Below are 22,210 nucleotides of genomic sequence, written 5' to 3' on the forward strand. Positions count from 1 at the left end.
CATGATTTTTCCATAGGACTCAATGTTAAATGGTCCCAAATGGTCCCTGGGACCCGATTTCCCATTAGGGGCAATGTTAAATGCCCCCCAGCCCCCCCCCCATTAGGTGTATTAGGCCAAATGCCCCCTCATTGTTAACGCCACCCCACCCAGCACAGCGAGCACGTGAGGGGCGGCGGTACGTGTCCTCTGACCTTTTCATACCCCCACTATCCACGTATGCGTGGAGTTGATTTTATATAGTGTGGCGAGCGCAGCGAGCCACCGAGCCCGAAGCGTGGCGAGCGCAGCGTGCCCCGCAAGGGGACGCAGAATATGAGCCCAAAGCGGGCTCGTATTCCTCAGCCCCTCGCCACGCTTCGGGTTTGGTGGCTCGCCACATTATATAAAATCAACTCCACGCCGACGTGGATAGTGGGGGTATGAAAAGGTCGGAGGACGCGTACCGCCGCCCCTCGCGTAGGGTTACCACCTAGTCCCTTTAATTCCGGACACATGTTAATTACACAGGTTCTGTGGCAGTTTAAAATCAGGTGAAGTGGAGTCTTGAAGTCAGCCAGCCACAGAACCTGTGTAATTAACATGTGTACGGAATTAAAGGGACTAGGTGGTAACCCTACCCTCGCGGGCTCGCTCCGCTCGCCATGCTTCGGGTTGGCGTTGATGGTGGGTGGCATTAACAATGAGGGGGCATACAAACAATGGGGGGGCCTGGGGGCATTTAACATTGACCCTAATGGGAAATCGGGTCTCAGGGACCATTTAACATTGATTCCTATGGAAAAATTGCGTTGATCGCATCGCATGCGATTTGGTTGCATGCGATGTTATCAACGCGATTTTTCTGACCCGATGAAAAAATAGGGCGCCCAGATAATACACAAGTACCGGTAATTGATAAGAAAGGTGTTTCACCACAGGGGATGGCAATCATACATTACCAGGGAAGACCAGGAACAGAGCATTTTCTCCCTGGAGGAGAGGGTCAGGTAGGCAAGTATGGTTTTAAGAGACTACCAACATGCAAAAATGAAAAAAAAAAAGCCTTAGGAATATAATATGCTGAGAGCAGCAAGATGGCGCATAACCCCAGGAGGGCGTGCGCCAAATGGACCTCGGAGCCCCGTGAGTGTACCAAGATGGCGGTCCCATTAACCAATTCAGGCCGGATGTTGCCAAGGGAGACAGGGGTTCGCCAGTTCCGTTCGTTTTCTACGTCACCGCCCACGCCGCATTATCCAACGAGGGGAGGCAGAGATACCTATTGACGATTTCTATTGGTCGGGAGCTGATTCGTGCCGAGTTTTGTCACCAGAGGGCCTCGCTGCGCAGTGTCGATCAGGGGGGAGCTTGGTGCCGCGGCGCCGCCATTTTGTTTGGTAGTCTCTGTGTTACCGCGTTTCGGGCAGCGAGCTGAGGATAGAGAATGGGGGATCACTACCACCGAGGCGGAGGGTACCCGCCCGGACCCTCCAGGGATTTCCGCAGGGATGGGGACAGCAGATGTAAGTACAGGGCAGCTTTTGGGATGGGGGTCGTATGAAAAACCCCATGGGGCATGTACAATGCCTGAGATGTGATGGGGCTGGGACGGGATGGCCTTTACAGTGCAGGAAGAACAATGGCCGGGGTGGGGAGCAAGCATAGGGGCATTGCATTTAAGTCTGCTGCATGCCTACGCCTGAGCCGGGCCCTACCATTGCTATGCTAGTGATGGAGAGCAGCATGTGCACCCCATAGCTGGCTGCAGCTTGCTCAGGTGCATGGGATGGGGCAATTGATGCATGGGGTAGGGCATTGCAATTGATGCATGGGGTAGGTCATATTTTAGTGGGTGCAAGCAATGGGGCACTATGTAAATGAATGGGACAAGGCCCGGATGCAGAAATAGGCCAATGTGTGAAGATGCATACTATTCTATGGGCAGTAGGACCATAGTTCTGCAGGATGGAGCACAAGATGCCGCACATGGATTATCCACGGGTCATGACAATTTGGGCATATCCATGGATTGGGTCAGATTGTGCACATGGAGTCAAACTGTATGTGTTAGATGTAATGGATAGGACCTTTCACAAAGAGACAGGACATTACATAGGTCCTATTAAATCTTTATGGGCAGAACTATGTTAGGTACACACTGAGTGATATTGTTGACTATTTTAGCGGTGCAGCCAGTGTTACTCTAAAGCAGACATGTCCAAACTGTGGCCCTCCAGCATGCCTTGCCATGGTTTTAGCATTCCGGGCCATTCCCTAATAGCAAAATTGTGGCAAGGCATGATAGGACTTGTAGTTTCAAAACAGCTGGAGGGCCATAGTTTGGACATGCCTGCTCTAAAGTGATGTCACCCGCCCCCTGTTCCATAGATGACTAGATATAACCCTTTTGAGTCTCCACTGATATGTACTAAGGATGGCCATCGGTGCAGTCACCATCGATGGTGATACTACAACCAGCTATCTATAGTAATAAACTTTGTGATGGGTGACCATTGATAATTTTAATTATGGATGATCATCCGTAGGCCAATCAGAATGGGGGGGTTGGGCTATGCTCCTCGTCCCGGCACTTTGAAGAAAAGAAAAAAAAAGTTTGTAATTAACTATACATGGCAGCGTGATCCATTAACGGCATTGAGCGCACACACTGGATGATTGGTTGTGTACCCAGCACTAGTCGTTTAATCCTTGCAGGGTCAGCCAACAGAATAGCTGCACTGTATGGAAACAAAATACTGTAGAAAGTAATTGTATTATAACTACAGTTAGGAAAGTAGAGTGGTGTTTTGACAGGTAGTGGACCCAAGTGCATGAACCACGGCATATATAGATAATGTATTCATTTTCGTGTTTCAGATTATGGACATCATGCACCAGATCATTATGGTCCCATGGGAGGTGGCTACCCCCCACCTCACAGACAAGATCCCATTAAACAAGAACGAGAACCGTTTTATGACCGGAGACCCATGGATCCTGGACCACCTGTACATAATATGGGTAATTGCTGTTAAATTCTTTTAATGCATAAAGTCAGGCGTTTAAATCACATACTGAATGTACAGATGTAGCCGTGACCGCAAGGATGAACATGGCTGCATCTGTATACCGAAGAAAGTTGGGGCAAGGAATGTTACCCTACTTTTGGTGTTTCACAGTGTTCAGCCTAGAGAGGCCGCCTTATTAAAAAACTAACAAATGCCCAGAAACCTATTGTTGTTATTTGTAATGGTTATGGGCCAGGTGTAATGATCTTGGACATTTTTTAAAGTGGCAATCCTTTATATGTCGCTTAAAAAAATCTGAGTTTGGCTGAGAACCTGACCTCTGTCTGGTCAGCTCGGGTGTCATTATGTCCAGCCCTTTGGATGAAATTATCATTGCCCTACACATGTTCCGATGCGTTTAGGGAGAGCGTTCTGAGTGATGCTGTGTCGCTCAGGTCTCTCGGCAAACAGTGCTGAGTTAGGTGTCGGGGCAGAGTTCTCCGTTGATTTAATAACCTGCATGCAGGTCGGGGCTCGGTGGAAATGGACACCCCTTAAAAATAACCCTGGTCCAAAGAACCGACTAATCAACCCAGGAAATGTTTCAGATTGATCGCAGGTGAGACCCATTTTCAGGAGCAGTGTAAACGGGTCATTCGACCCGAAACCTGTTCACACCATGTGGAGAGCCAATACCTTCTGACCACAGTGTCCTGTGGTCTGTCCGGAGGTCGGGCAGGGGATGGGTACAGCCTCTGCTGCTGTACTATAGAGGCGGCGGGGGAGGAGCTGAATGGATGCCTTCCGTTCCCCTCACGGACAGAGGCTTGTTCAGTGGCATCGTGGGAGTCCCGGTTGGCGGATTTCTCCAAGCGCCCACCCAGTACCTGCGTCCGCTGACATTGTGGTGGGGACGCTGTGTAAAAGGGTTTAAACGCCGGATCACACTCAAGTTGGGGCCGGGTCGAAGAGCTTGATAGATAATTGTAGTTGTTCACTCTAGGATTTTTTTTTTAGGGCAGGGTGCTGACCACAAGGCAGGGCACCTTTTTTTTATCAATCAGGTGGGCACATTTTATGTTAGAAATTTACATTAGAAAAAAAGTGCACACTGCACTAGGATTACACCCATTAAACATGGTCATACTCTGCTATGCCCATTACATATTCTGTCGTAATGACAATTGCACATTATGGCACACTCTGAAATTTCTCAGCAGCATGTCCGCACAGCGCAACACACAAAGGGCAGGGTGAGGTTTTAAAAATGGACTGGGTGCGGCGCTCTGCGAAAGAAGCTTAGAGGGAACACTATATTGTATGTGGTCAGTGTTGTGCAAAACACCTTAAATTATCATCCCAATTGTGAGCTATAATGCTGATTAACTCCAATACATGGTAAACACACTGTATTGATAGTCCTAAACATACATCAGCGTTGGTCTGTTGTTTGAGCTCTCCCTGTACTCCATGTTCTCTTTCCTCTCGCATCTTTCTCCCCTATGATGCTTGCCCCCTCTGTGGTGATCCTGCAGACTATAAGGAGCTTGGTGTACAGACCAATACTGCACAACACATTGCATTGCTTCTCAAGGGAGTGTTCACCTACATGAGACCAATGCGGTGGACAGCGGAAGTTTTATATCAAGGGGACATCCCATGTTAAGATGTGCACTCATACATCTAGCCTCAATATGCCATGCATCACCAGATGCCTGGGGTTAGTGAGCAAGTAGTTAGTGGACACCGCTAGCATCGAGCAAAAATGTCTAATTTGCCTGGCTTTGTAAATAAGTCACACAAGCAGCATCTGCTGATTGAAATGTTATGTGGCATGCCTATTTTCTGTGTACGCATGCAGCTACACTGGCAGTTGCATGCAGAGTATAGACACATCACTTATTTTAATCAGCAGAGTTTGCTTGTGCGTCTTATTTGCATAGCAATGAAAATAAGACACATTTTTAAATTAAAACTGCATAAATAGCTGGCAGACTAGAAGAAGCTGTGTAACGTGACTACAGAATAGATGTGGGAGGACTCCTCTGTATACTCAGGTCCTGCTTTGTTTGGATACATGGTTTTTGCACATGAGATGATGACTGGGCCAACTAGGTCTTGCACACTGGAAGCTTGGTGCCCAGTATAGGTTACAGATACAGTCCTCAATATCCTTGTAGTACATTCATACACCCAGTAACACCTGTTTATCCTGCAGAACGCTATCACAGTGCTGCAAACTCCTATTGTTCCCTATCTTGGCTCTTCAATTTGTTGCAGGTTATTTTCAGTAGCCACTGGACAAAGGATTTGTGTAATTGTGCAAGTCAAGTCCTGTGTGGTCACTTGTGGCCTCTCAGCATGTTTGGCATTTTGGAAGTGTGGGTGGCGCCAGGGGACCATTCTACGAAACCCGGGTGCGTTTCCCATGTTTTGTAGGCATGCAACATCTAAGGTCTGCATCGGACACAGACTTCCTGGATCCCGCAGAGGAGGTGCAGAAGTGAGTCTGAGAGCATCGGCTGCTACCATCGCGACATCCGATGCTGCTGCTCTGGATGCAGCACACAGATCTCAGTTGCTGGCGCCTTCTGTAGCATAGCCATGTACGGTATTGCACAGCCGATTCCCTGCGGCTGTTGGATACCATAGATATTGGAGTGCAATTAGTGATAGTCTAGCGTCTGCTCTTGCTGCATAATCCCTTACTCAGTGGTTCTCAACTCTGTCCTCAAGGACCCCCAACAGTGCATGTTTTCCAGGTCTCCACACAGAATCACAGCTGAAATAACTAGCTCCACCTGGGATCTTTTAAAATGTGTCAGTGAATAATGAGTGCACCAGCCAAGTGACCTGGGAAACATGCACTGTTGGGGGTCCATGTGGACCAAGTTGAGAACCACTGCTCTAACTGATGCTGCTTTCACATTGCAAGCACGGGTCAGACCCGGGATTGGCCCATTCACAATAAACTCAGGTCGACCATTATTCCGTATTATTATATGTTTGGAGGTTAGGTAATATAACTATAATAGGAAATATTCCTGTGTTTTGGTCAGATCAGTTGTGTGCAACCTTATGTCTCATGTTCTGGTGGTAAGATATCTGGGAGATAATGTAGTCTCTTCAATGTGATAGGTACAAAAACCGTAATTTACCAGTAATATACCATTTACAACATGCGATGTGAAAGGGATTTTACTTGCTTTGACCCATTTTAAGAAATGTTTCAAAAACGGGGTCAAAGCAGGTTTTGGGGTGTGAAAGCAGCATTAGCTTCATGTGGTCGCAAAAGGGGAATAATCTGTAGATCTGACGTCAGATTGTTATTGGCTTGTATGATTGGCTTCTTGTATATTGTATGCATAACTTGTAAATATTTTTTTCTTTTTGTAGCTCTAAAAACAGAGCTTAAACAGGAGGATCCTGATCCCAGTTACAGAGGGGGCAATGCTGCGGGACCTCCACAGTCCTTCCCGAACCGCAAAAGGTCATTTGAGGACAGAGGGCGTCCGTCCTTTGAGCACCGTGATGACAGACGGTGAGTAAATGTGGGCACGTCTGGGTTAGACTGGCATTATAGCACTTACTAACCCCTGAAAGGACTCCTAAACCCAAGGTACATGTACATCTCTTTATGTACAGATAGTGGTAGATGCTCAAATTAGTTCAGTAATACTACTCAGGTGCAGGCAAGGGAGGGGTTAATACTGGTTAAGTAAAACAAGACATTTTTTCCCCCAGCTCACTGAGTGGTATTAGTAACCATCTCTTTATGAGAAGATGTGGGACAGTCACAACAATTGTGACTGTCCCGTGGAAATGGAGCATAGTGGGGAAGGCAAACTGACACCAAAGTGAGCAGATGCTCATTCTCTCATTGCGTAACTTGGTCTTGGTTACTGAGATTACAATAAGCTGGTATTGCCCAGAGTATGGGACCTGACACATTAGTAAGAGATCCACCAGTGGCCATAGTGAGAAATGAATGTGACTCATCTGTCTACTTCATTTTTAGAATGGGGGTATTTTTTTTTCCCCCAGAGTTTTTTAAATGCTTTAGCAAGTCCCCATCTTTGTAATATGTATAGTGCAGGTTGTACGCACACCGCGCTTCTACCTGTTGCTACATACTGGCACTGCAGGGAACCACACTGGCTAAAGTAAAGGCGTTAAGTCTGCTCATTATTCTATGTACTAACAATCCTACATCTGTTGCTTATGGCGTGCTGAGTCATGTTTGCAGACCAGTTTGTGAAAACCTAATAAAACCTTTTAATTTACAATTAAGTGTGTGTGTTGGATAAGTGTGCTTGTTAGGCTTATGTCTTTTTCAGTGATATCATATAAACAATCATCGAGGCTTCCTCTTGTTGTGTGCTTATCTCTGCAAGAACGTAGAGATGTTTTGATTGTCTGAAACCGGTGTTAAATGTAATCCTTATGTTGTGCAGAGCGAGGTCACCGCAAGGTCGCGTCGACGATGAGGATGATGCGTTCGACGATAGCATTGTGGTCCTAGATAACTGTGAGTAGAAAAGATGAAGTAATGAACCTAAAGGGGTGCACACACGGTGAGATTTTGGCAGGAGATTTTGACTAGATAGTCAAAATCTCCTAGAAGGTTAGCCAAAATCTCCCTATGTTTCTCCTGCTTAGTCAATATTGTCTAGCATAGATTGGCAAGGCAATTTTGACTAGATCATAAACTATTACTTAGACAAAATGGCTTAGTCAAAATCTCCAGTGCATCTAGCCAAAATCTCCCCGTGTGTACACCCCTTTAGATCACCGTGTTACTGGGTGATATGGTCTGGGAGGTGGCTTGTGTAATATCAAGTCCCAGTGCAGAGCTGTTCCAATATGTAGCGGGGGGGTGATGGAGGAGGTCAGCGATGCTTAGCACTGATTCCTGCTATGCCGCAAGCAACAGTAAGGATGCACCACACTCTCCTCCATGTTTGCCTTTATATAGAAAGACCAGCTGACAACATGTCATTCTCTGCTAAATAGAAGAAGGTTAAAACAAACCGATATAGGGCGTTATTCTGAAAAATTCGCAGCCTTACGGGTCCACCAAAGCCCACCCGACGAATGGCAGGCTGCCCGCCCCCCCTCGCAGCATAATAATCCATTTGCATGCTGCGGGGAACACCCACATCTTTCGATGGTCACCGACCATCAAAAGATGTGGAAGGTGCAAGCATATAGAAGTGACCTTCAAGTCATTTACATATGCGTGCATGCTGGGAAGGAAATGGGCGGGCACACAGACATCTGGGGGTTCCCATATGCTGATGAGCTGCCCGACACCCCTCTCCGCCCCCTGTCCTGGGTGTGTGCACCTGGCGAACAGACTGTTCACCATTGGTGCACGCACCCTGTGTCTTCTCATGCGCAGAAATGCGAACGCACAGGGGATGCGTGTGAATAACCCCCATAATCCATTCTAGCTACAGGCAGGTCAGGCCATCTTTTTTTAATTGGAGTTAATGATGCAGCAACAATATTCTTTCACAACTTGGTTCTATTTGACATCCATAAGCCGTATTTAATAAATAATTGCTACTCCTTCATAGCATTTCCATATATTTCCTATACTATGTATTGGTGGTATAAGAAGCCTAACCTGCATTCCTCTTTCAGATAACAGTGACCTGCACTTCAAGCTGAGCAAAGACCGGAATACGGGTTTCCCACTGACTATGGAAGGCTTCGCCTACCTGTGGTCTGGAGCCCGGGCTACGCATGGTGTCAATAAGGGGCGGGTGTGCTTTGAGATAAAGGTGAGTCCTACCGCGGATACTCCACCCAATGCATCTGTGTAAATGTGTGGCCATTGGATGACCAGTTATGTGTTTTATTACTACTATGTTTCCCCCTAATGCTCAGGTCAAGGAGGAAATTGCAGTGGGGCACCTGCCAGCCAGCGAGCCAGACCCACACGTAGTTCGTGTTGGATGGTCCCTAGATACTTGCAGCACTCAGTTAGGTAAGGACTCACCTGCTTATTGTGCTCTTGGGCATGCTCTCTTACATTTATATTATGTCTGGATTTTCATGCTGCTTGCTTTCGTTATCCACATTTTGTTGGAGACCACAGGTCTTCCTCCCCATTTCTACTTGTCATGACTTTTTCTACAGACTCTCATTTCTCTTCCTTTCTGTGTATACTAGACCATACTGTAGGTGTACTGAAACTCAGCCAGAAGTTTGGTACAGGTTGAGTATCTCTTAACCAAATATCCGTTATCCAAATTAGTCGGAAAACAAAAATATCCTTTTTTTTTTTTTTTTCTAACCTACTGGGTACAACTGGGGACATTGGGGCAGATGTATCATAGCAGCGCTTATCGCGCCGCTATGATACTTCCTGCTTCACCTCAATAGCGAGGCGAAGCAGGAAGGGACATCGACAAGATGTATTAACATCTTGTCTGCCGAAGCAGGGGAGCGTTAACTCCCCCCTTCGGCGATGTCCCTTTCTGGAGATAGCGCATCAGTTAATACTGATGCGCTATCTCCTGTCCCCCGGCCGGCCGCACTGGGCATGCGCGAGATCTCACAAAAACCGCGAGATCTCCAGCGCAGCCCAAGCCAGACGCAGGGCTAGCGTTGTCCCCATAGTGGGGGATAGGACAACGCTAGCCCTGAGCTGGCGAAGCGGCCGGGGCGAATTAACGCCTTGAAGGCTGTTAATACATCGCCCCGGCCGTTAATCCCTGGGGGGGATTGCAGGGACAGCACCGCCGAGCGTAACTCGGCGGGCTGTCACTAGCGCACGTTAGGTGCGCTAGTAATACATTAGGGACAGACGTAATCCCCCCCCAGTTAACCAGCGTTAAGTGCATTTTTGCACTTAACGCTGGTTAATACATCTGCCCCATTATATGTAACTGGTACTAAATATGTGCAAGGAAATGATTGCTTGGCATTCAAATTCAGTGCCTGAGATTACACAATCTTTGTTTCATGCTCAACTAAAATATATTTGTGTGTATTTCATGTGTTTTATACAGAAATTCAAGATACCTCATTGAAATACAAAAATATTCCAAAATAGAGTATAATCCGTTATTCAAAATGCTTCTGGTCCCGAGCAGTTTGTATAAGGGATACTCAACCTGTACTTTAAAAATCTGAACTGTATCTGAAAGTCATACCCACATGACTCAGTGCTGTGAGGCAGTAATGCTAAACAGTACACCATCCATACTCTGGATCTCTGAAACACATCACCACTGCCAAAGGATCAAAATTAAGGCCCCCATACATTAGTCCAACTTGTCCTAAGGACAAGCCAAGACCAATATGCCCTTGAGGCTCGCATATAATTTGTACATGCGATTTATTGCATGTAAAAATCACAGGGAGCTGGCAACGGCTAGGTCGGAGCGGCAGCTGGGAGCTCATAGCGGCATTTGCCGGGAGGCGGGGTTGATTTGAAAAACATTTTGAAAAGACTGTCTGGCCAGTTATTGGCTGAGATTATTCTCTCAGCCAATCAGCGTCCGGCCAGTCTTTTCAAAATATCTTTTCAAATTCACCAGCTGCTTCCCGCCTCCCGACAAATGCAACTAGCTTCCAGCCTCTGCACATAGGTGTGTGCCATCGGTGCGATGTGCAACTGATGGGTCCGATCGGATAGATTTAGAAGTATTTCACACAATTAGAAAAAAAAAAATCTTGTATTGCTTCTGCTCATGTTCCTCATTGTCTACTGTCAACTTTCAGGTGAGGAGCCATTTTCTTATGGCTATGGTGGCACAGCGAAGAAATCCACCAACTGCAAGTTTGAGACTTACGGGGAGATCTTTGGAGAGAACAGCGTCATCGGGTGTTATATCGTAAGTTCAAATTTCTGTCATTTGGCAAATTTGGGATTGTGACCATCACCTCTCAAATACCTGTGTATCCCACTCATATATCTGGGTTATTTTTTTTTTTAGGCAGATACTGCTAATGTCTTAATTAGTTATAATTAGCAGGGGTTGAAGTTGTGAAACCACATTGTTTTCTTTGATGCAGTGTACACATGAAGAGATTTCTATATTGTTTAAAATAATTGACATTTGCAGTGGGAGAGGGGGGGTTAAAAATTGTCAATCGAGAAGTTATTTATAAGTATGAATAGTTACAGCACAATGAAATGTCATCATAGTGTGTGCTATCGTTTAATGTTTCCACGCGCCAGTTTGCAACTTGTCCGCTGTCATGACTCTTGTGTCATCCTCTACAGGATTTTGACTCTCGAACAGACATCGAGATATCCTTCTCCAAGGATGGTCGTTATTTTGGCACAGCCTTCCGTATAAGCAGGAGTTCCGTGGGTAACAAGGCTTTCTTCCCTCACATTTTGGTGAAGAACTGCTGCGTTGAATTCAATTTCGGGCAAAATGTTGAGCCCTTCTGCACCATACCTCCGGGATTTACATTCATACAGCACGTGCCTCCCTTTGAAAAAGTACGAGGAACAGAACCCCCTAAAAACAAAGGCGAGTGTGAGGTGAGTCGCGACAATGAAGTATATCCTTTTTGGGGGTATTCATGACTATGGGTGTCAAAGTTCGGAGAGGGAAAATACCATCCAATCAGTTCTGTTCAGTTTACAGGCTTCAATTGGATGACATGAGCTGATTGGTTGGAAGTTGCTCTCCAGTTTATTTTGATCATTACCCGTTTGTATTTTATTGTATGAAATTCTACAGACCTTGCATAATGTGTTATTTCCCAGATTTTGATGATGGTTGGACTGCCTGGGGCTGGTAAGACCACCTGGGCGATGAAGCACTTGGTGGACAACCCTGAAAAGAAATACAACATCCTTGGCACTAATGCCATTATGGAGAAGATGAAGGTAAGGTGGCATCGTATTAATAGTTGGTAATATAGTTAATGACCGTGAATGATTCCTTTTTGAGCCATTGTGACTGTAAGCTCTCCTGCAGGTCATGGGACTTAGGCGGCAGCGTAACTATGCCGGCCGCTGGGATGTTCTCATTCAGCAAGCTACAAAGTGTTTAAATCAGCTCATCCAGATAGCTGCGCGCAGGAAACGGAACTACATCCTAGATCAGGTAAGCTGGGCGGACAGGATAGGGGAAAAATACGCAGAATGATCAGCACAGCCACTTAGTCTCTCTCCTGTCGTCTTTTCTCAGACGAATGTCTACGGCACAGCCCAGCGCCGGAAGATGCGACCATTTGAAGGATTTCAACGCAAGGCGGTTATAATCTGCCCCACAGATGAAGATTTACAGGACCGTATTGTAAAACGCACTGATGAGGAAGGGAAGGATGTCCCTGACCACGCTGTGCTGGAAATGAAAGGTAAATGGTCTGGCCAGCTCTTCCTAATCTTTTAGATCAGGCATGTCCAACGTTGGCCCTCCAGATGTTGTGAAACTACACATCCCAGCATGCTTTGCCACAGTTTTGCTATTAGAGAATGCTAAAACTATTGCAAAGCATGCTGGGATGTGTAGTTTCACAACATCTGGAGGGCCAACGTTGGACATGCCTGTTTTAGATCCTATCTGATTAGCTTACTAGTATATTAAAGGGACATTCGTTAAACATGGCCTTTTAATCCTTATCGTATGACAAGTACTGTAAAGCTCCATTTCAAGATTCCCATTAATTTCTGGTCTGAATGTGGGAGTTCCAGCATGTTGTACAGATGGAGCCCCTGCCATCCTTGGCCAGAGCTCGCCAGACCCTCCCCGCTGGCGAGCGCCGGCGGCAGGGGCTACACTGAACTGGGACGCGCGTGCGTCCCAGTCTCTCGGCGGGGACGCTGCGTGTCCCTGCCCATCTCCTCTTCAGGGAGACGGGCAGGGTTAGGGGGGGAGGGATAGGCGTCGGGGACCGGAGGCAGGCTCCGTTGCCCAGGGGGCGTGTGAGCCAGCCCCATCTGTATTTTCCTGGTTTCCCGCCCCAGTTAGAGCAGAGCGGAAAACTACTCCAATAGTGGCGTCATATATGGGGCCATAAGGTAGTTCTGTGTTTTGTTTTTTTTCTATCCGGAACATCATGCAGGAAGTTACCTTTTGAAAAGGCTGTCGATATTTCTCAATCACTCAGGACTTGTCTGCCACACTTTTTGCTACTATGACCAGCACTGATCTGGTCTGTTCATATAATCAATATGGTGTTTTTAAAGAGGGGTAGTTTTATATCTGCATACTGCAGGATTACCACCATAGGCAAGAAAACCGTGCTTATTAAAGCACACCAATCGTGGTCTTCCAAGTCGATACAAAATTTAATGGGCATGCTACATTTGAGGGACTCTGGGCTCTTCCATATGCCCTGCAGACTGTTATGTAGCCATGCTATGCTTGTCCAGTATACAGACTTATATTGCTAGTATATTAGTACCACATGGTGGCTAGTGTTAGTGTATTAGTACAGAGCGGAGCCCTATTCCTGGAGCTGGAGCACAAATCACCATAACATCTGGTGGCAGACAAAGACCAAGCATACCTGCCAATATAGAAAAAGGGGAGACCTTTATTCACAGGTTCTTATATAGGGTGTGGATCAATTGGTCACCAACAAGCTGTTCGATAATCTTTAGGTCGACATGCGTCTAGGTCGACATGGGTAAAGCCGACAGTGAAAAAATCAACATGGTGTTTGTTTGTTTTTACCCTTATGTCGACAGTCAACATAAACACTAAAACGTACCACCGCGTCCCTTCGCTGCACTCGCCATGCTTTGGGCATGGTGCCACGCTACGCTCGCCACACTATTCTATTCTCCCACCACGCCCTAGTGGATGGTACGGCATGAAATACCGCCTGTCGGCACATGTTGGCTCAAATAACAGTAAATAAAACTCCTGTCGACCTAACGACCCCTGTCGACCTACTTGGTGGTGACCCAATGACCGTATCCTCTTATATAGCGCAGCAAGTTCTCATTGTGCTTATGAGGGCCCTGCTTGTAAGCTTACACCATAGGGAAAAAGGCATTGGTACACAAAGGTATAATAATAGTACACGGGATTGCAAAGGTTCATGGTGGACTGTATGAAGTGGTGACCCAGCAATGTTGGCCTGGGGGCAGGAGGATGGCAAAGTGAGAGAAAATAAAGTTTGCATATGTTTTGTCTGTACAGCGGGGATCTAGTTGGATAAAAAAAAGGTTCCTGACGGTTAATTGGGTGGTTCTGGCCATGTCTGCTGACAAAATATGCTATCTGGTGCTTTGGTGTTGTGCATCTAGTACCATGGGTGAGACTTTTATAAGGCACCTATGTTCTACATAGCACTTTATAGAGTATTTATATAATTGTATAGCTCTACCAGCATTACTGGATCCTACTGTATAGATTTCTGACCCATACAAACTAACATTTTATTTAGTTAGCACTAGGATTTTGGAAATGTTGACGAAATCGAAGCAAACACGGGTTGAACATATAAATAGTGCCATGGTCAGTACCTGGCATCTGTGCCACCCAAAGATCATGCTTCCTAGACAAGGAAAACAACACAGGTCTGCACGGTGTCAGATTGGGAATGTTACCTCCTATATAATGAGGATCAGCAACTGGCATGTGTCATTTGTACTCTGATCACTGCCTGTAAAGTTCTTTTAGCTCCTGAAAAAGCCATTCATAGACTGTTAGCTTTCTTCCTGTGGAACTCTACATGCGATACATGTTTTGAGCAGGAAGGAAGCTAAGCACTGTCAGAGGACCTGGCAGGAGGAGGGGCTCTTGGTGCTTTTAGTTTTCCAGGGAACATATTGCTGTTGTGTCTATAACCTAGCACCTCATTCCTTTTTTTAATTCCATGTTCTTCAAGCCAGTTATAATATGTTTGGCTTCCGTCTCTTTCAGCCAATTTTAGCCTCCCAGAAGCGGGAGACTTTCTCGAAGAGGTGATCTACATCGAGATGCAGAAGGAGGAGGCACAGCAGCTGGTTCGCCAGTACAATGAGGAAGGAAAGAAATTAGGACCGCCCCCGGAGAAGAAGTTCAGAGGCCGTGGTGGGGGACCCTCTGGTGGAGACAGAGGCAGAGGCGATGGAGGGCGTGGAGATAGTCAACGATTTGACAGCCGTGGCTCTCCTGGTGGTAATAGAGGAGGGTTTCCAGGCAGAGGTGGAACCTCAGGAGGTGGATTCCGAGGTGGCGGTGGTGAGCACCTATTTTTCTTATTCGCTATGCTTCCCTTTTTCCCCTTTATTTCTTTTTATCATACATCTATATTCTACACAATTTTGCTTTAAATATTATTTTTTTTTTTTCCTGAGCTTATTTACTTAATTTTCCCTATGATGTTGCAGGGTTTAACCGTGGCGGGGGCACCTCTCAAAGTCGGTGGTCTGGGGGCTCACAGGATAATGGCTCGGAACATCGAGGTGGCTATGGCCAGAACAGTCAGCATCTAGGCTACAACACTACAGGCAGCCAAGGTGGTGGTTATGGTGGGGGTGCACACTCCTCAAATCCCTCTCCTAATGCCTCCAGCAGCTATAGCCAAGGGCAGGTATGTTAATCCATGTCTGCAATATGTGCTTTCTTCACTACCTTACAGTGTAACAAGCTCTTCACTCATTGTTTCCATTTGTTTTTTGAGCAGTCAAGCTTTGGGCAAGGTGGCTACGGCAACAGCGGTGGCGGAAGCAGTGGAGGTTACGGCCAGGGTGGCGGAAGCAGTGGAGGTTACGGGCAGAGTGGCGGAAGCAGTGGAGGTTATGGCCAGAGTAGTGGATACGGCCAGGCCACCGGAAGCAGTGGTGGATATGGCCAGGCCAGCGGAAGTAGTGGTGGATACGGCCAGGCTGGCGGAAGTAGTGGTGGATATGGCCAGGCTGGCGGAAGTAGTGGTGGATACGGCCAGGCTGGCGGAAGTAGTGGTGGATACGGCCAGGCTGGCGGAAGTAGTGGTGGATACGGCCAGGCTGGCGGAAGCAGTGGTGGATATGGCCAGGCTGGTGGAAGCAGTGGTGGATATGGCCAGGCTGGTGGAAGCAGTGGTGGATATGGCCAGGCTGGCGGAAGCAGTGGTGGATACGGCCAAGGCAGTGGAAGCAGTGGTGGATATGGCCAGGGCAGCGGAAGCAGTGGTGGATACGGCCAGGGTAGCAGCAGCAGTGGTGGCTACAGCAGCAACAATCAAAGCTATAGTGGTGTGCAAAGCTACAGCCAACCACCACCTCCAAGTGCCACCTCTTCTCAGTCATCGTACAACCAGGGTGGCTACAGTCAGCAGCCGGTAAGTACCATTCGTCCCAGACATTTAATCTATGGAACCAAATAACAATTTGTAGTACTCATCAGACCAATGGAATCTGTAAATTGCGGCACGTGTGTAAACAGATTTAAGATGGGTCAAGTCCTTGCTTATTTTCCGTAACCTTTTACTCAAGTCTGGGGCTAACGTTGTCTTGAGGGGAATCCTTGAATTAAGTTCAGCATCTCAAAATGAACTTGGCCGGCGATATAACGTAGTAAATCTCCAAGCACTGTACAGGAAATATAATCTTTGGTGCTTTATGTTTGTATTTCTGATCACAGGGAACTATCCCAATGTCCTGTATGCAGAATATCTACAGTATCTGCTCTGGGGGGGACATACAACTAAACAGGCTCCAATGATATTCTGAAATCTGTGGTCTATTCCTCAGCCTAGCCCTAAAGGAGTCTGGGAGTAGTTATAGCAGCTTGTACTCTGTGCTTTAGATATGTATGCGGTTTCATCTGTCGCAGTCTCCTCCTGTCTTGTGCACCTGTGACCTTTTTTTTTCTTCTTCTCCTCGTATGGAAATCAGCAGTGGAACCAGGGTCAGGCCCAGAATGAAAGTCCTGGTCAGTCACAAGGTCAAGGGCAGTGGAATTACGGAGGAGGCGGAAGCAGCGGTGGTTACGATCAGCCTGCTAGATACGGTTCTTATGGTGGAGCACCGTGAGATCCTGGAGGAAAGTGACGTTTGTTTTGGTTTCACACCAGGACTGATTTGAGATCCTCAACCACATTGGATTAAACTTCCTACTTTTCTGATCATCCGTTAACAAGAATGGACTCCTGTGCTTGGGCCTATTATGGGATGATGGTTTGCTGGTACCACGACAAGTACTATATACATATAATCATTTTATTGTGTCTCAAGAAGAATACATAAAGTGAATGTTATACCTTTTAGCTAGTAATTGTCCTTTTGGAAGTTGTGTCTCTGGGAACCCCCCCCCCCCCCTTTCTCCAGCGTGCATTCCAAGCTATGTAACTGAGCAGAAGACTCGGCTGCACTATTCAGTTTTAAAAATTTTGTTTGACCCTTTTTATCACCCTTACTATATGTATGTACTTACAGCGTAGCAGTACCCGCTCATGCCTGCATGGATCCCTAATGAAATGTCTGTACCATAGGCTTTAACTTGCTTTTTTGCTATGTCACAAAAAAAAATAATGAAGAAAAGTTACTTTATTTTATTGTAGAATATTAATGTTTAATGGTTTTTGCTGTTGAAAAATTATTTGGAGTTTTTCATTTCATTATCCAGAGGGTAACATTACAACCTGGATACAGAGATAGGGATAGGGCTACCGCACAGGACAATAATAGTAAATTATTACCAAAACCCCTTTATTAAATATTTAGTAAATTAATTGCTCATAAATATTGGGGTGTGCTACCGCCCATGCAGTGATTAAACATGGAGAAAACAGAAAAGACTGCTGGGGTGGCGGTGCACTCAGTGAGGATGGAAAAATATATTTAATTTAAAACATAACTTTTATTCAATTTTTATTAAAATAGATGCAGCGAATATTTTGAAGACATACATAAACATGTAGATGTGGAATCAAAAATAGGTAGAGGATAACGTTGTCTTTTCCTTCACACCTATCAAGGATACAGAGTATCCTAATTCCTCCACGGGGGGGGGGAGATTCAGTATCAGTGTTGTGTCAACTATGTGCTTCACTGTACTACTTAATCACACAACCTGGTGTGTAAATAGGTCATGTATTGAGGTGAAAGGTGAAACCTGTATTATCTTTATGAGTCGTTATGCTATATCAAGGCAACCAGTCCAGCCCCAGCACACTGAGACTCAATTCCACTGGGTATAGGCATTCACTTCCCCAGAAATAGTTACTTGGGCGGTATAAATTCACTATATCAGAGGACTGTGGTCAAATTAAGGGATAGAATTTCCCACTTATCCACAATCTCCCAGTGAACTGAATAGACCACCTTAAAACTATATTAAGCGCTACAGGACCAGTATGGGTTACTGACAGTATAAGAGAGATTAATCTCGTGCATGGGAGTCACTACGTGCTGAGGATTAGTGTTTGAATAACATTTTACAAATAATCTTCAATGACAGCTGTCGATTAATCCCAGCATCGTAATAGAGCTGTAATAACTGAGTCAATAGTTCTAGTACTGACTGCCATATGTAATGACTCCACACTCAGCATAGGGTCCAATCATACACAATATACTGGCTCTCCCTGTCCTGTAGCGCATATAGTTAATAACAGGTCACCAACATATTCAAACTCCCCTCCAAAATAACATTCCCCCCGCGGTTAGCTAACGCCAACGCGCGTTTCGCTGCCCGCTTTTTCAAGGCTGAACCAGACTGTCAGCCCAACCATCGTATTTATCCTCTGAAAATCATCCATTAGCATAATAGCGGGCGTGGACAGTTAATCATGCGGACCAATGTCGTCTGGTAACGTGTATATGGGCGGGTATACGGCATATTTAGCCAATCACTCGCCGCCACGTCACCGGGGGCGGACCGGAAGGAATGTGTCGTGGTAACGTATATGCGCGTGACAGTCTACCGTGTTTCCCCTCCAATCCTCTCACAACACGGATAGAGTGGGCGTGTACAAAGGCTGAGTTTGGCTGTGGGTACGTACTGGTACCGCCCATCTCCAGGTCAAATCTGTGTTGCCTGCGATCCCGTGGGCGTATACGTATACGAAGGCGGATCCTACTACGGAGGCTGTCAGCGCTGTCATAACAAACAGTGCTATGTAAACATCAGTGTGATGCCTGAGGCCATCAGTGCTTGTCATGACTGGTTTTACACTGCATTATTCAACTGATCGTCATAAGGGACGATGTTTTTACACGTTAGTGTCTACTTGCAACGGCATTGTATCGCAGATTTAAAATAAATGTAGGCATCAGTTCATGACAACGGCGATTGCATGGTATGAATATTTCGCCCTAGACTAGTAATGTCCACACATTGTATACTGACAATACAACTCTTAAGTGATGACGTTAATGGCGAAATTGAATGATATCACAGAATCTGACTTATATTCCTACACTAACGGGACAAAGGTTGAAATGATTACAATGAATCTATCTCTGCCATGACGCTGGAATTGCACAGGGGTCATGACTGTGGTTTGTTACGTCTCACTACCTGCTAGTGGGTACTGAAATGATATGGATATCTGTGGTGTTATATTATTATCTCAAAAAAGAAAAGTGTTAGTGTAAGGGGTAGGGAAAGAGAGAGAGTGTATTCCACTGTTGTTGAGAAGGATAAAATGGTCGTGACGTGCAATTCCATGGGAAACTTCATGTAAGTGTGTCTCTTAGATCGAGCTGAAAAAAGATGAGGCCGATTGGTGCTGATATAGTGATCACTATATCAGCACCAATCGGCCTCATCTTTTTTCAGCTCGATCTAAGAGACACACTTACATGAAGTTTCCCATGGAATTGCACGTCACGACCATTTTATCCTTCTCAACAACAGTGGAATACACTCTCTCTCTTTCCCTACCCCTTACACTAACACTTTTCTTTTTTGAGATAATAATATAACACCACAGATATCCATATCATTTCAGTACCCACTAGCAGGTAGTGAGACGTAACAAACCACAGTCATGACCCCTGTGCAATTCCAGCGTCATGGCAGAGATAGATTCATTGTAATCATTTCAACCTTTGTCCCGTTAGTGTAGGAATATAAGTCAGATTCTGTGATATCATTCAATTTCGCCATTAACGTCATCACTTAAGAGTTGTATTGTCAGTATACAATGTGTGGACATTACTAGTCTAGGGCGAAATATTCATACCATGCAATCGCCGTTGTCATGAACTGATGCCTACATTTATTTTAAATCTGCGATACAATGCCGTTGCAAGTAGACACTAACGTGTAAAAACATCGTCCCTTATGACGATCAGTTGAATAATGCAGTGTAAAACCAGTCATGACAAGCACTGATGGCCTCAGGCATCACACTGATGTTTACATAGCACTGTTTGTTATGACAGCGCTGACAGCCTCCGTAGTAGGATCCGCCTTCGTATACGTATACGCCCACGGGATCGCAGGCAACACAGATTTGACCTGGAGATGGGCGGTACCAGTACGTACCCACAGCCAAACTCAGCCTTTGTACACGCCCACTCTATCCGTGTTGTGAGAGGATTGGAGGGGAAACACGGTAGACTGTCACGCGCATATACGTTACCACGACACATTCCTTCCGGTCCGCCCCCGGTGACGTGGCGGCGAGTGATTGGCTAAATATGCCGTATACCCGCCCATATACACGTTACCAGACGACATTGGTCCGCATGATTAACTGTCCACGCCCGCTATTATGCTAATGGATGATTTTCAGAGGATAAATACGATGGTTGGGCTGACAGTCTGGTTCAGCCTTGAAAAAGCGGGCAGCGAAACGCGCGTTGGCGTTAGCTAACCGCGGGGGGAATGTTATTTTGGAGGGGAGTTTGAATATGTTGGTGACCTGTTATTAACTATATGCGCTACAGGACAGGGAGAGCCAGTATATTGTGTATGATTGGACCCTATGCTGAGTGTGGAGTCATTACATATGGCAGTCAGTACTAGAACTATTGACTCAGTTATTACAGCTCTATTACGATGCTGGGATTAATCGACAGCTGTCATTGAAGATTATTTGTAAAATGTTATTCAAACACTAATCCTCAGCACGTAGTGACTCCCATGCACGAGATTAATCTCTCTTATACTGTCAGTAACCCATACTGGTCCTGTAGCGCTTAATATAGTTTTAAGGTGGTCTATTCAGTTCACTGGGAGATTGTGGATAAGTGGGAAATTCTATCCCTTAATTTGACCACAGTCCTCTGATATAGTGAATTTATACCGCCCAAGTAACTATTTCTGGGGAAGTGAATGCCTATACCCAGTGGAATTGAGTCTCAGTGTGCTGGGGCTGGACTGGTTGCCTTGATATAGCATAACGACTCATAAAGATAATACAGGTTTCACCTTTCACCTCAATACATGACCTATTTACACACCAGGTTGTGTGATTAAGTAGTACAGTGAAGCACATAGTTGACACAACACTGATACTGAATCTCCCCCCCCCCGTGGAGGAATTAGGATACTCTGTATCCTTGATAGGTGTGAAGGAAAAGACAACGTTATCCTCTACCTATTTTTGATTCCACATCTACATGTTTATGTATGTCTTCAAAATATTCGCTGCATCTATTTTAATAAAAATTGAATAAAAGTTATGTTTTAAATTAAATATATTTTTCCATCCTCACTGAGTGCACCGCCACCCCAGCAGTCTTTTCTGTTTTCTCCATTAACATTACAACCTGCCACATCCTTCTCCGTCTCTCCTGTTTCATTGCACATTCTGTGATGGATGACATTTGTATAATTTTGTGGACCGGTGTGAATATTGAATTTTAAGGGAAAAACATGGTCTGCTTGGTTTTTTTTTGTTTTTTTCTGTTTTTTTTTTATATACAAATCTATAAATATACTTTGGATGGTGTTGGGGGGGAAATTCTGCTCAACGCTGCAAGGGCCTACATTTAAGAAGTGACGGCTTGCTTCTCAGCGTGCCGCTGTTGTAAAGATAAAGCAGCATTAACCCTTTGAGTGCCAATGTTGCTGTAAGATGCGCAAAATATCTGCTAAAAATGCCGCCTTCGCTCACGACTATTGTTCTTTTTTTTGGGAGTGTTAATTTAAAGTAATTTCATTGAAGTTTTATTATTTCCTGGCAATAACTTAAATGATTTCTATTCCTCGACATTGGCCCTGGTATTTTTAGCAGATATTTTGCACGTCTCTCACAGCCACTTTGGCACTCAAAGGGTTAACATTCGGTGTAAAGGCGGGTCGGGCCAATTGCATGTGTTTGACATCCGAATCAACCCAATGCAAGATCCAGTGTGCATCAGGTCGAAGGTCAGA

General features: G+C 45.6%; 1 protein-coding gene across 2 annotated transcripts; it reads left to right on the forward strand.

The window, feature by feature from the left end:
• Positions 1 to 1,296: 1,296 nt before the first annotated feature.
• HNRNPUL1 (heterogeneous nuclear ribonucleoprotein U like 1) lies at positions 1,297 to 17,430 on the forward strand. Of its 2 annotated transcripts, none has more exons than XM_083159829.1 (15): positions 1,297 to 1,505; positions 2,860 to 3,003; positions 6,387 to 6,531; positions 7,445 to 7,518; positions 8,637 to 8,776; positions 8,883 to 8,982; positions 10,725 to 10,837; positions 11,230 to 11,496; positions 11,725 to 11,847; positions 11,939 to 12,067; positions 12,152 to 12,320; positions 14,840 to 15,139; positions 15,289 to 15,491; positions 15,585 to 16,220; positions 16,780 to 17,430. In XM_083159829.1, the coding sequence occupies exons 1-15, from the start codon at positions 1,427 to 1,429 to the stop codon at positions 16,912 to 16,914; spliced, it is 2,757 nt and encodes a 918-aa protein (XP_083015955.1). In that variant the 5' UTR covers positions 1,297 to 1,426; the 3' UTR covers positions 16,915 to 17,430. The 2 variants fall into 2 exon arrangements, with proteins under 2 accessions (XP_083015955.1, XP_083015954.1); XM_083159828.1 differs by having other exon boundaries at positions 1,300 to 1,505; positions 16,777 to 17,430.
• Positions 17,431 to 22,210: the final 4,780 nt, after the last annotated feature.

The sequence above is a fragment of the Crinia signifera genome, chromosome 9 (assembly GCF_055691185.1).
Source record: "Crinia signifera chromosome 9, ASM5569118v1, whole genome shotgun sequence".
In the NCBI taxonomy this organism is placed as follows: Eukaryota; Metazoa; Chordata; class Amphibia; order Anura; family Myobatrachidae; genus Crinia; species Crinia signifera.

Coding starts and splice junctions, on each gene's coding strand:
- HNRNPUL1 (XM_083159828.1), top strand. CDS start 1,427: ATGGGGGATCACTACCACCGAGGCGGAGGGTACCCGCCCGGACCCTCC. Junction 7,519..8,636: donor CATTGTGGTCCTAGATAACT/GTGAGTAGAAAA, acceptor TTCCTCTTTCAG/ATAACAGTGACCTGCACTTC. Junction 11,497..11,724: donor AAAACAAAGGCGAGTGTGAG/GTGAGTCGCGAC, acceptor GTTATTTCCCAG/ATTTTGATGATGGTTGGACT.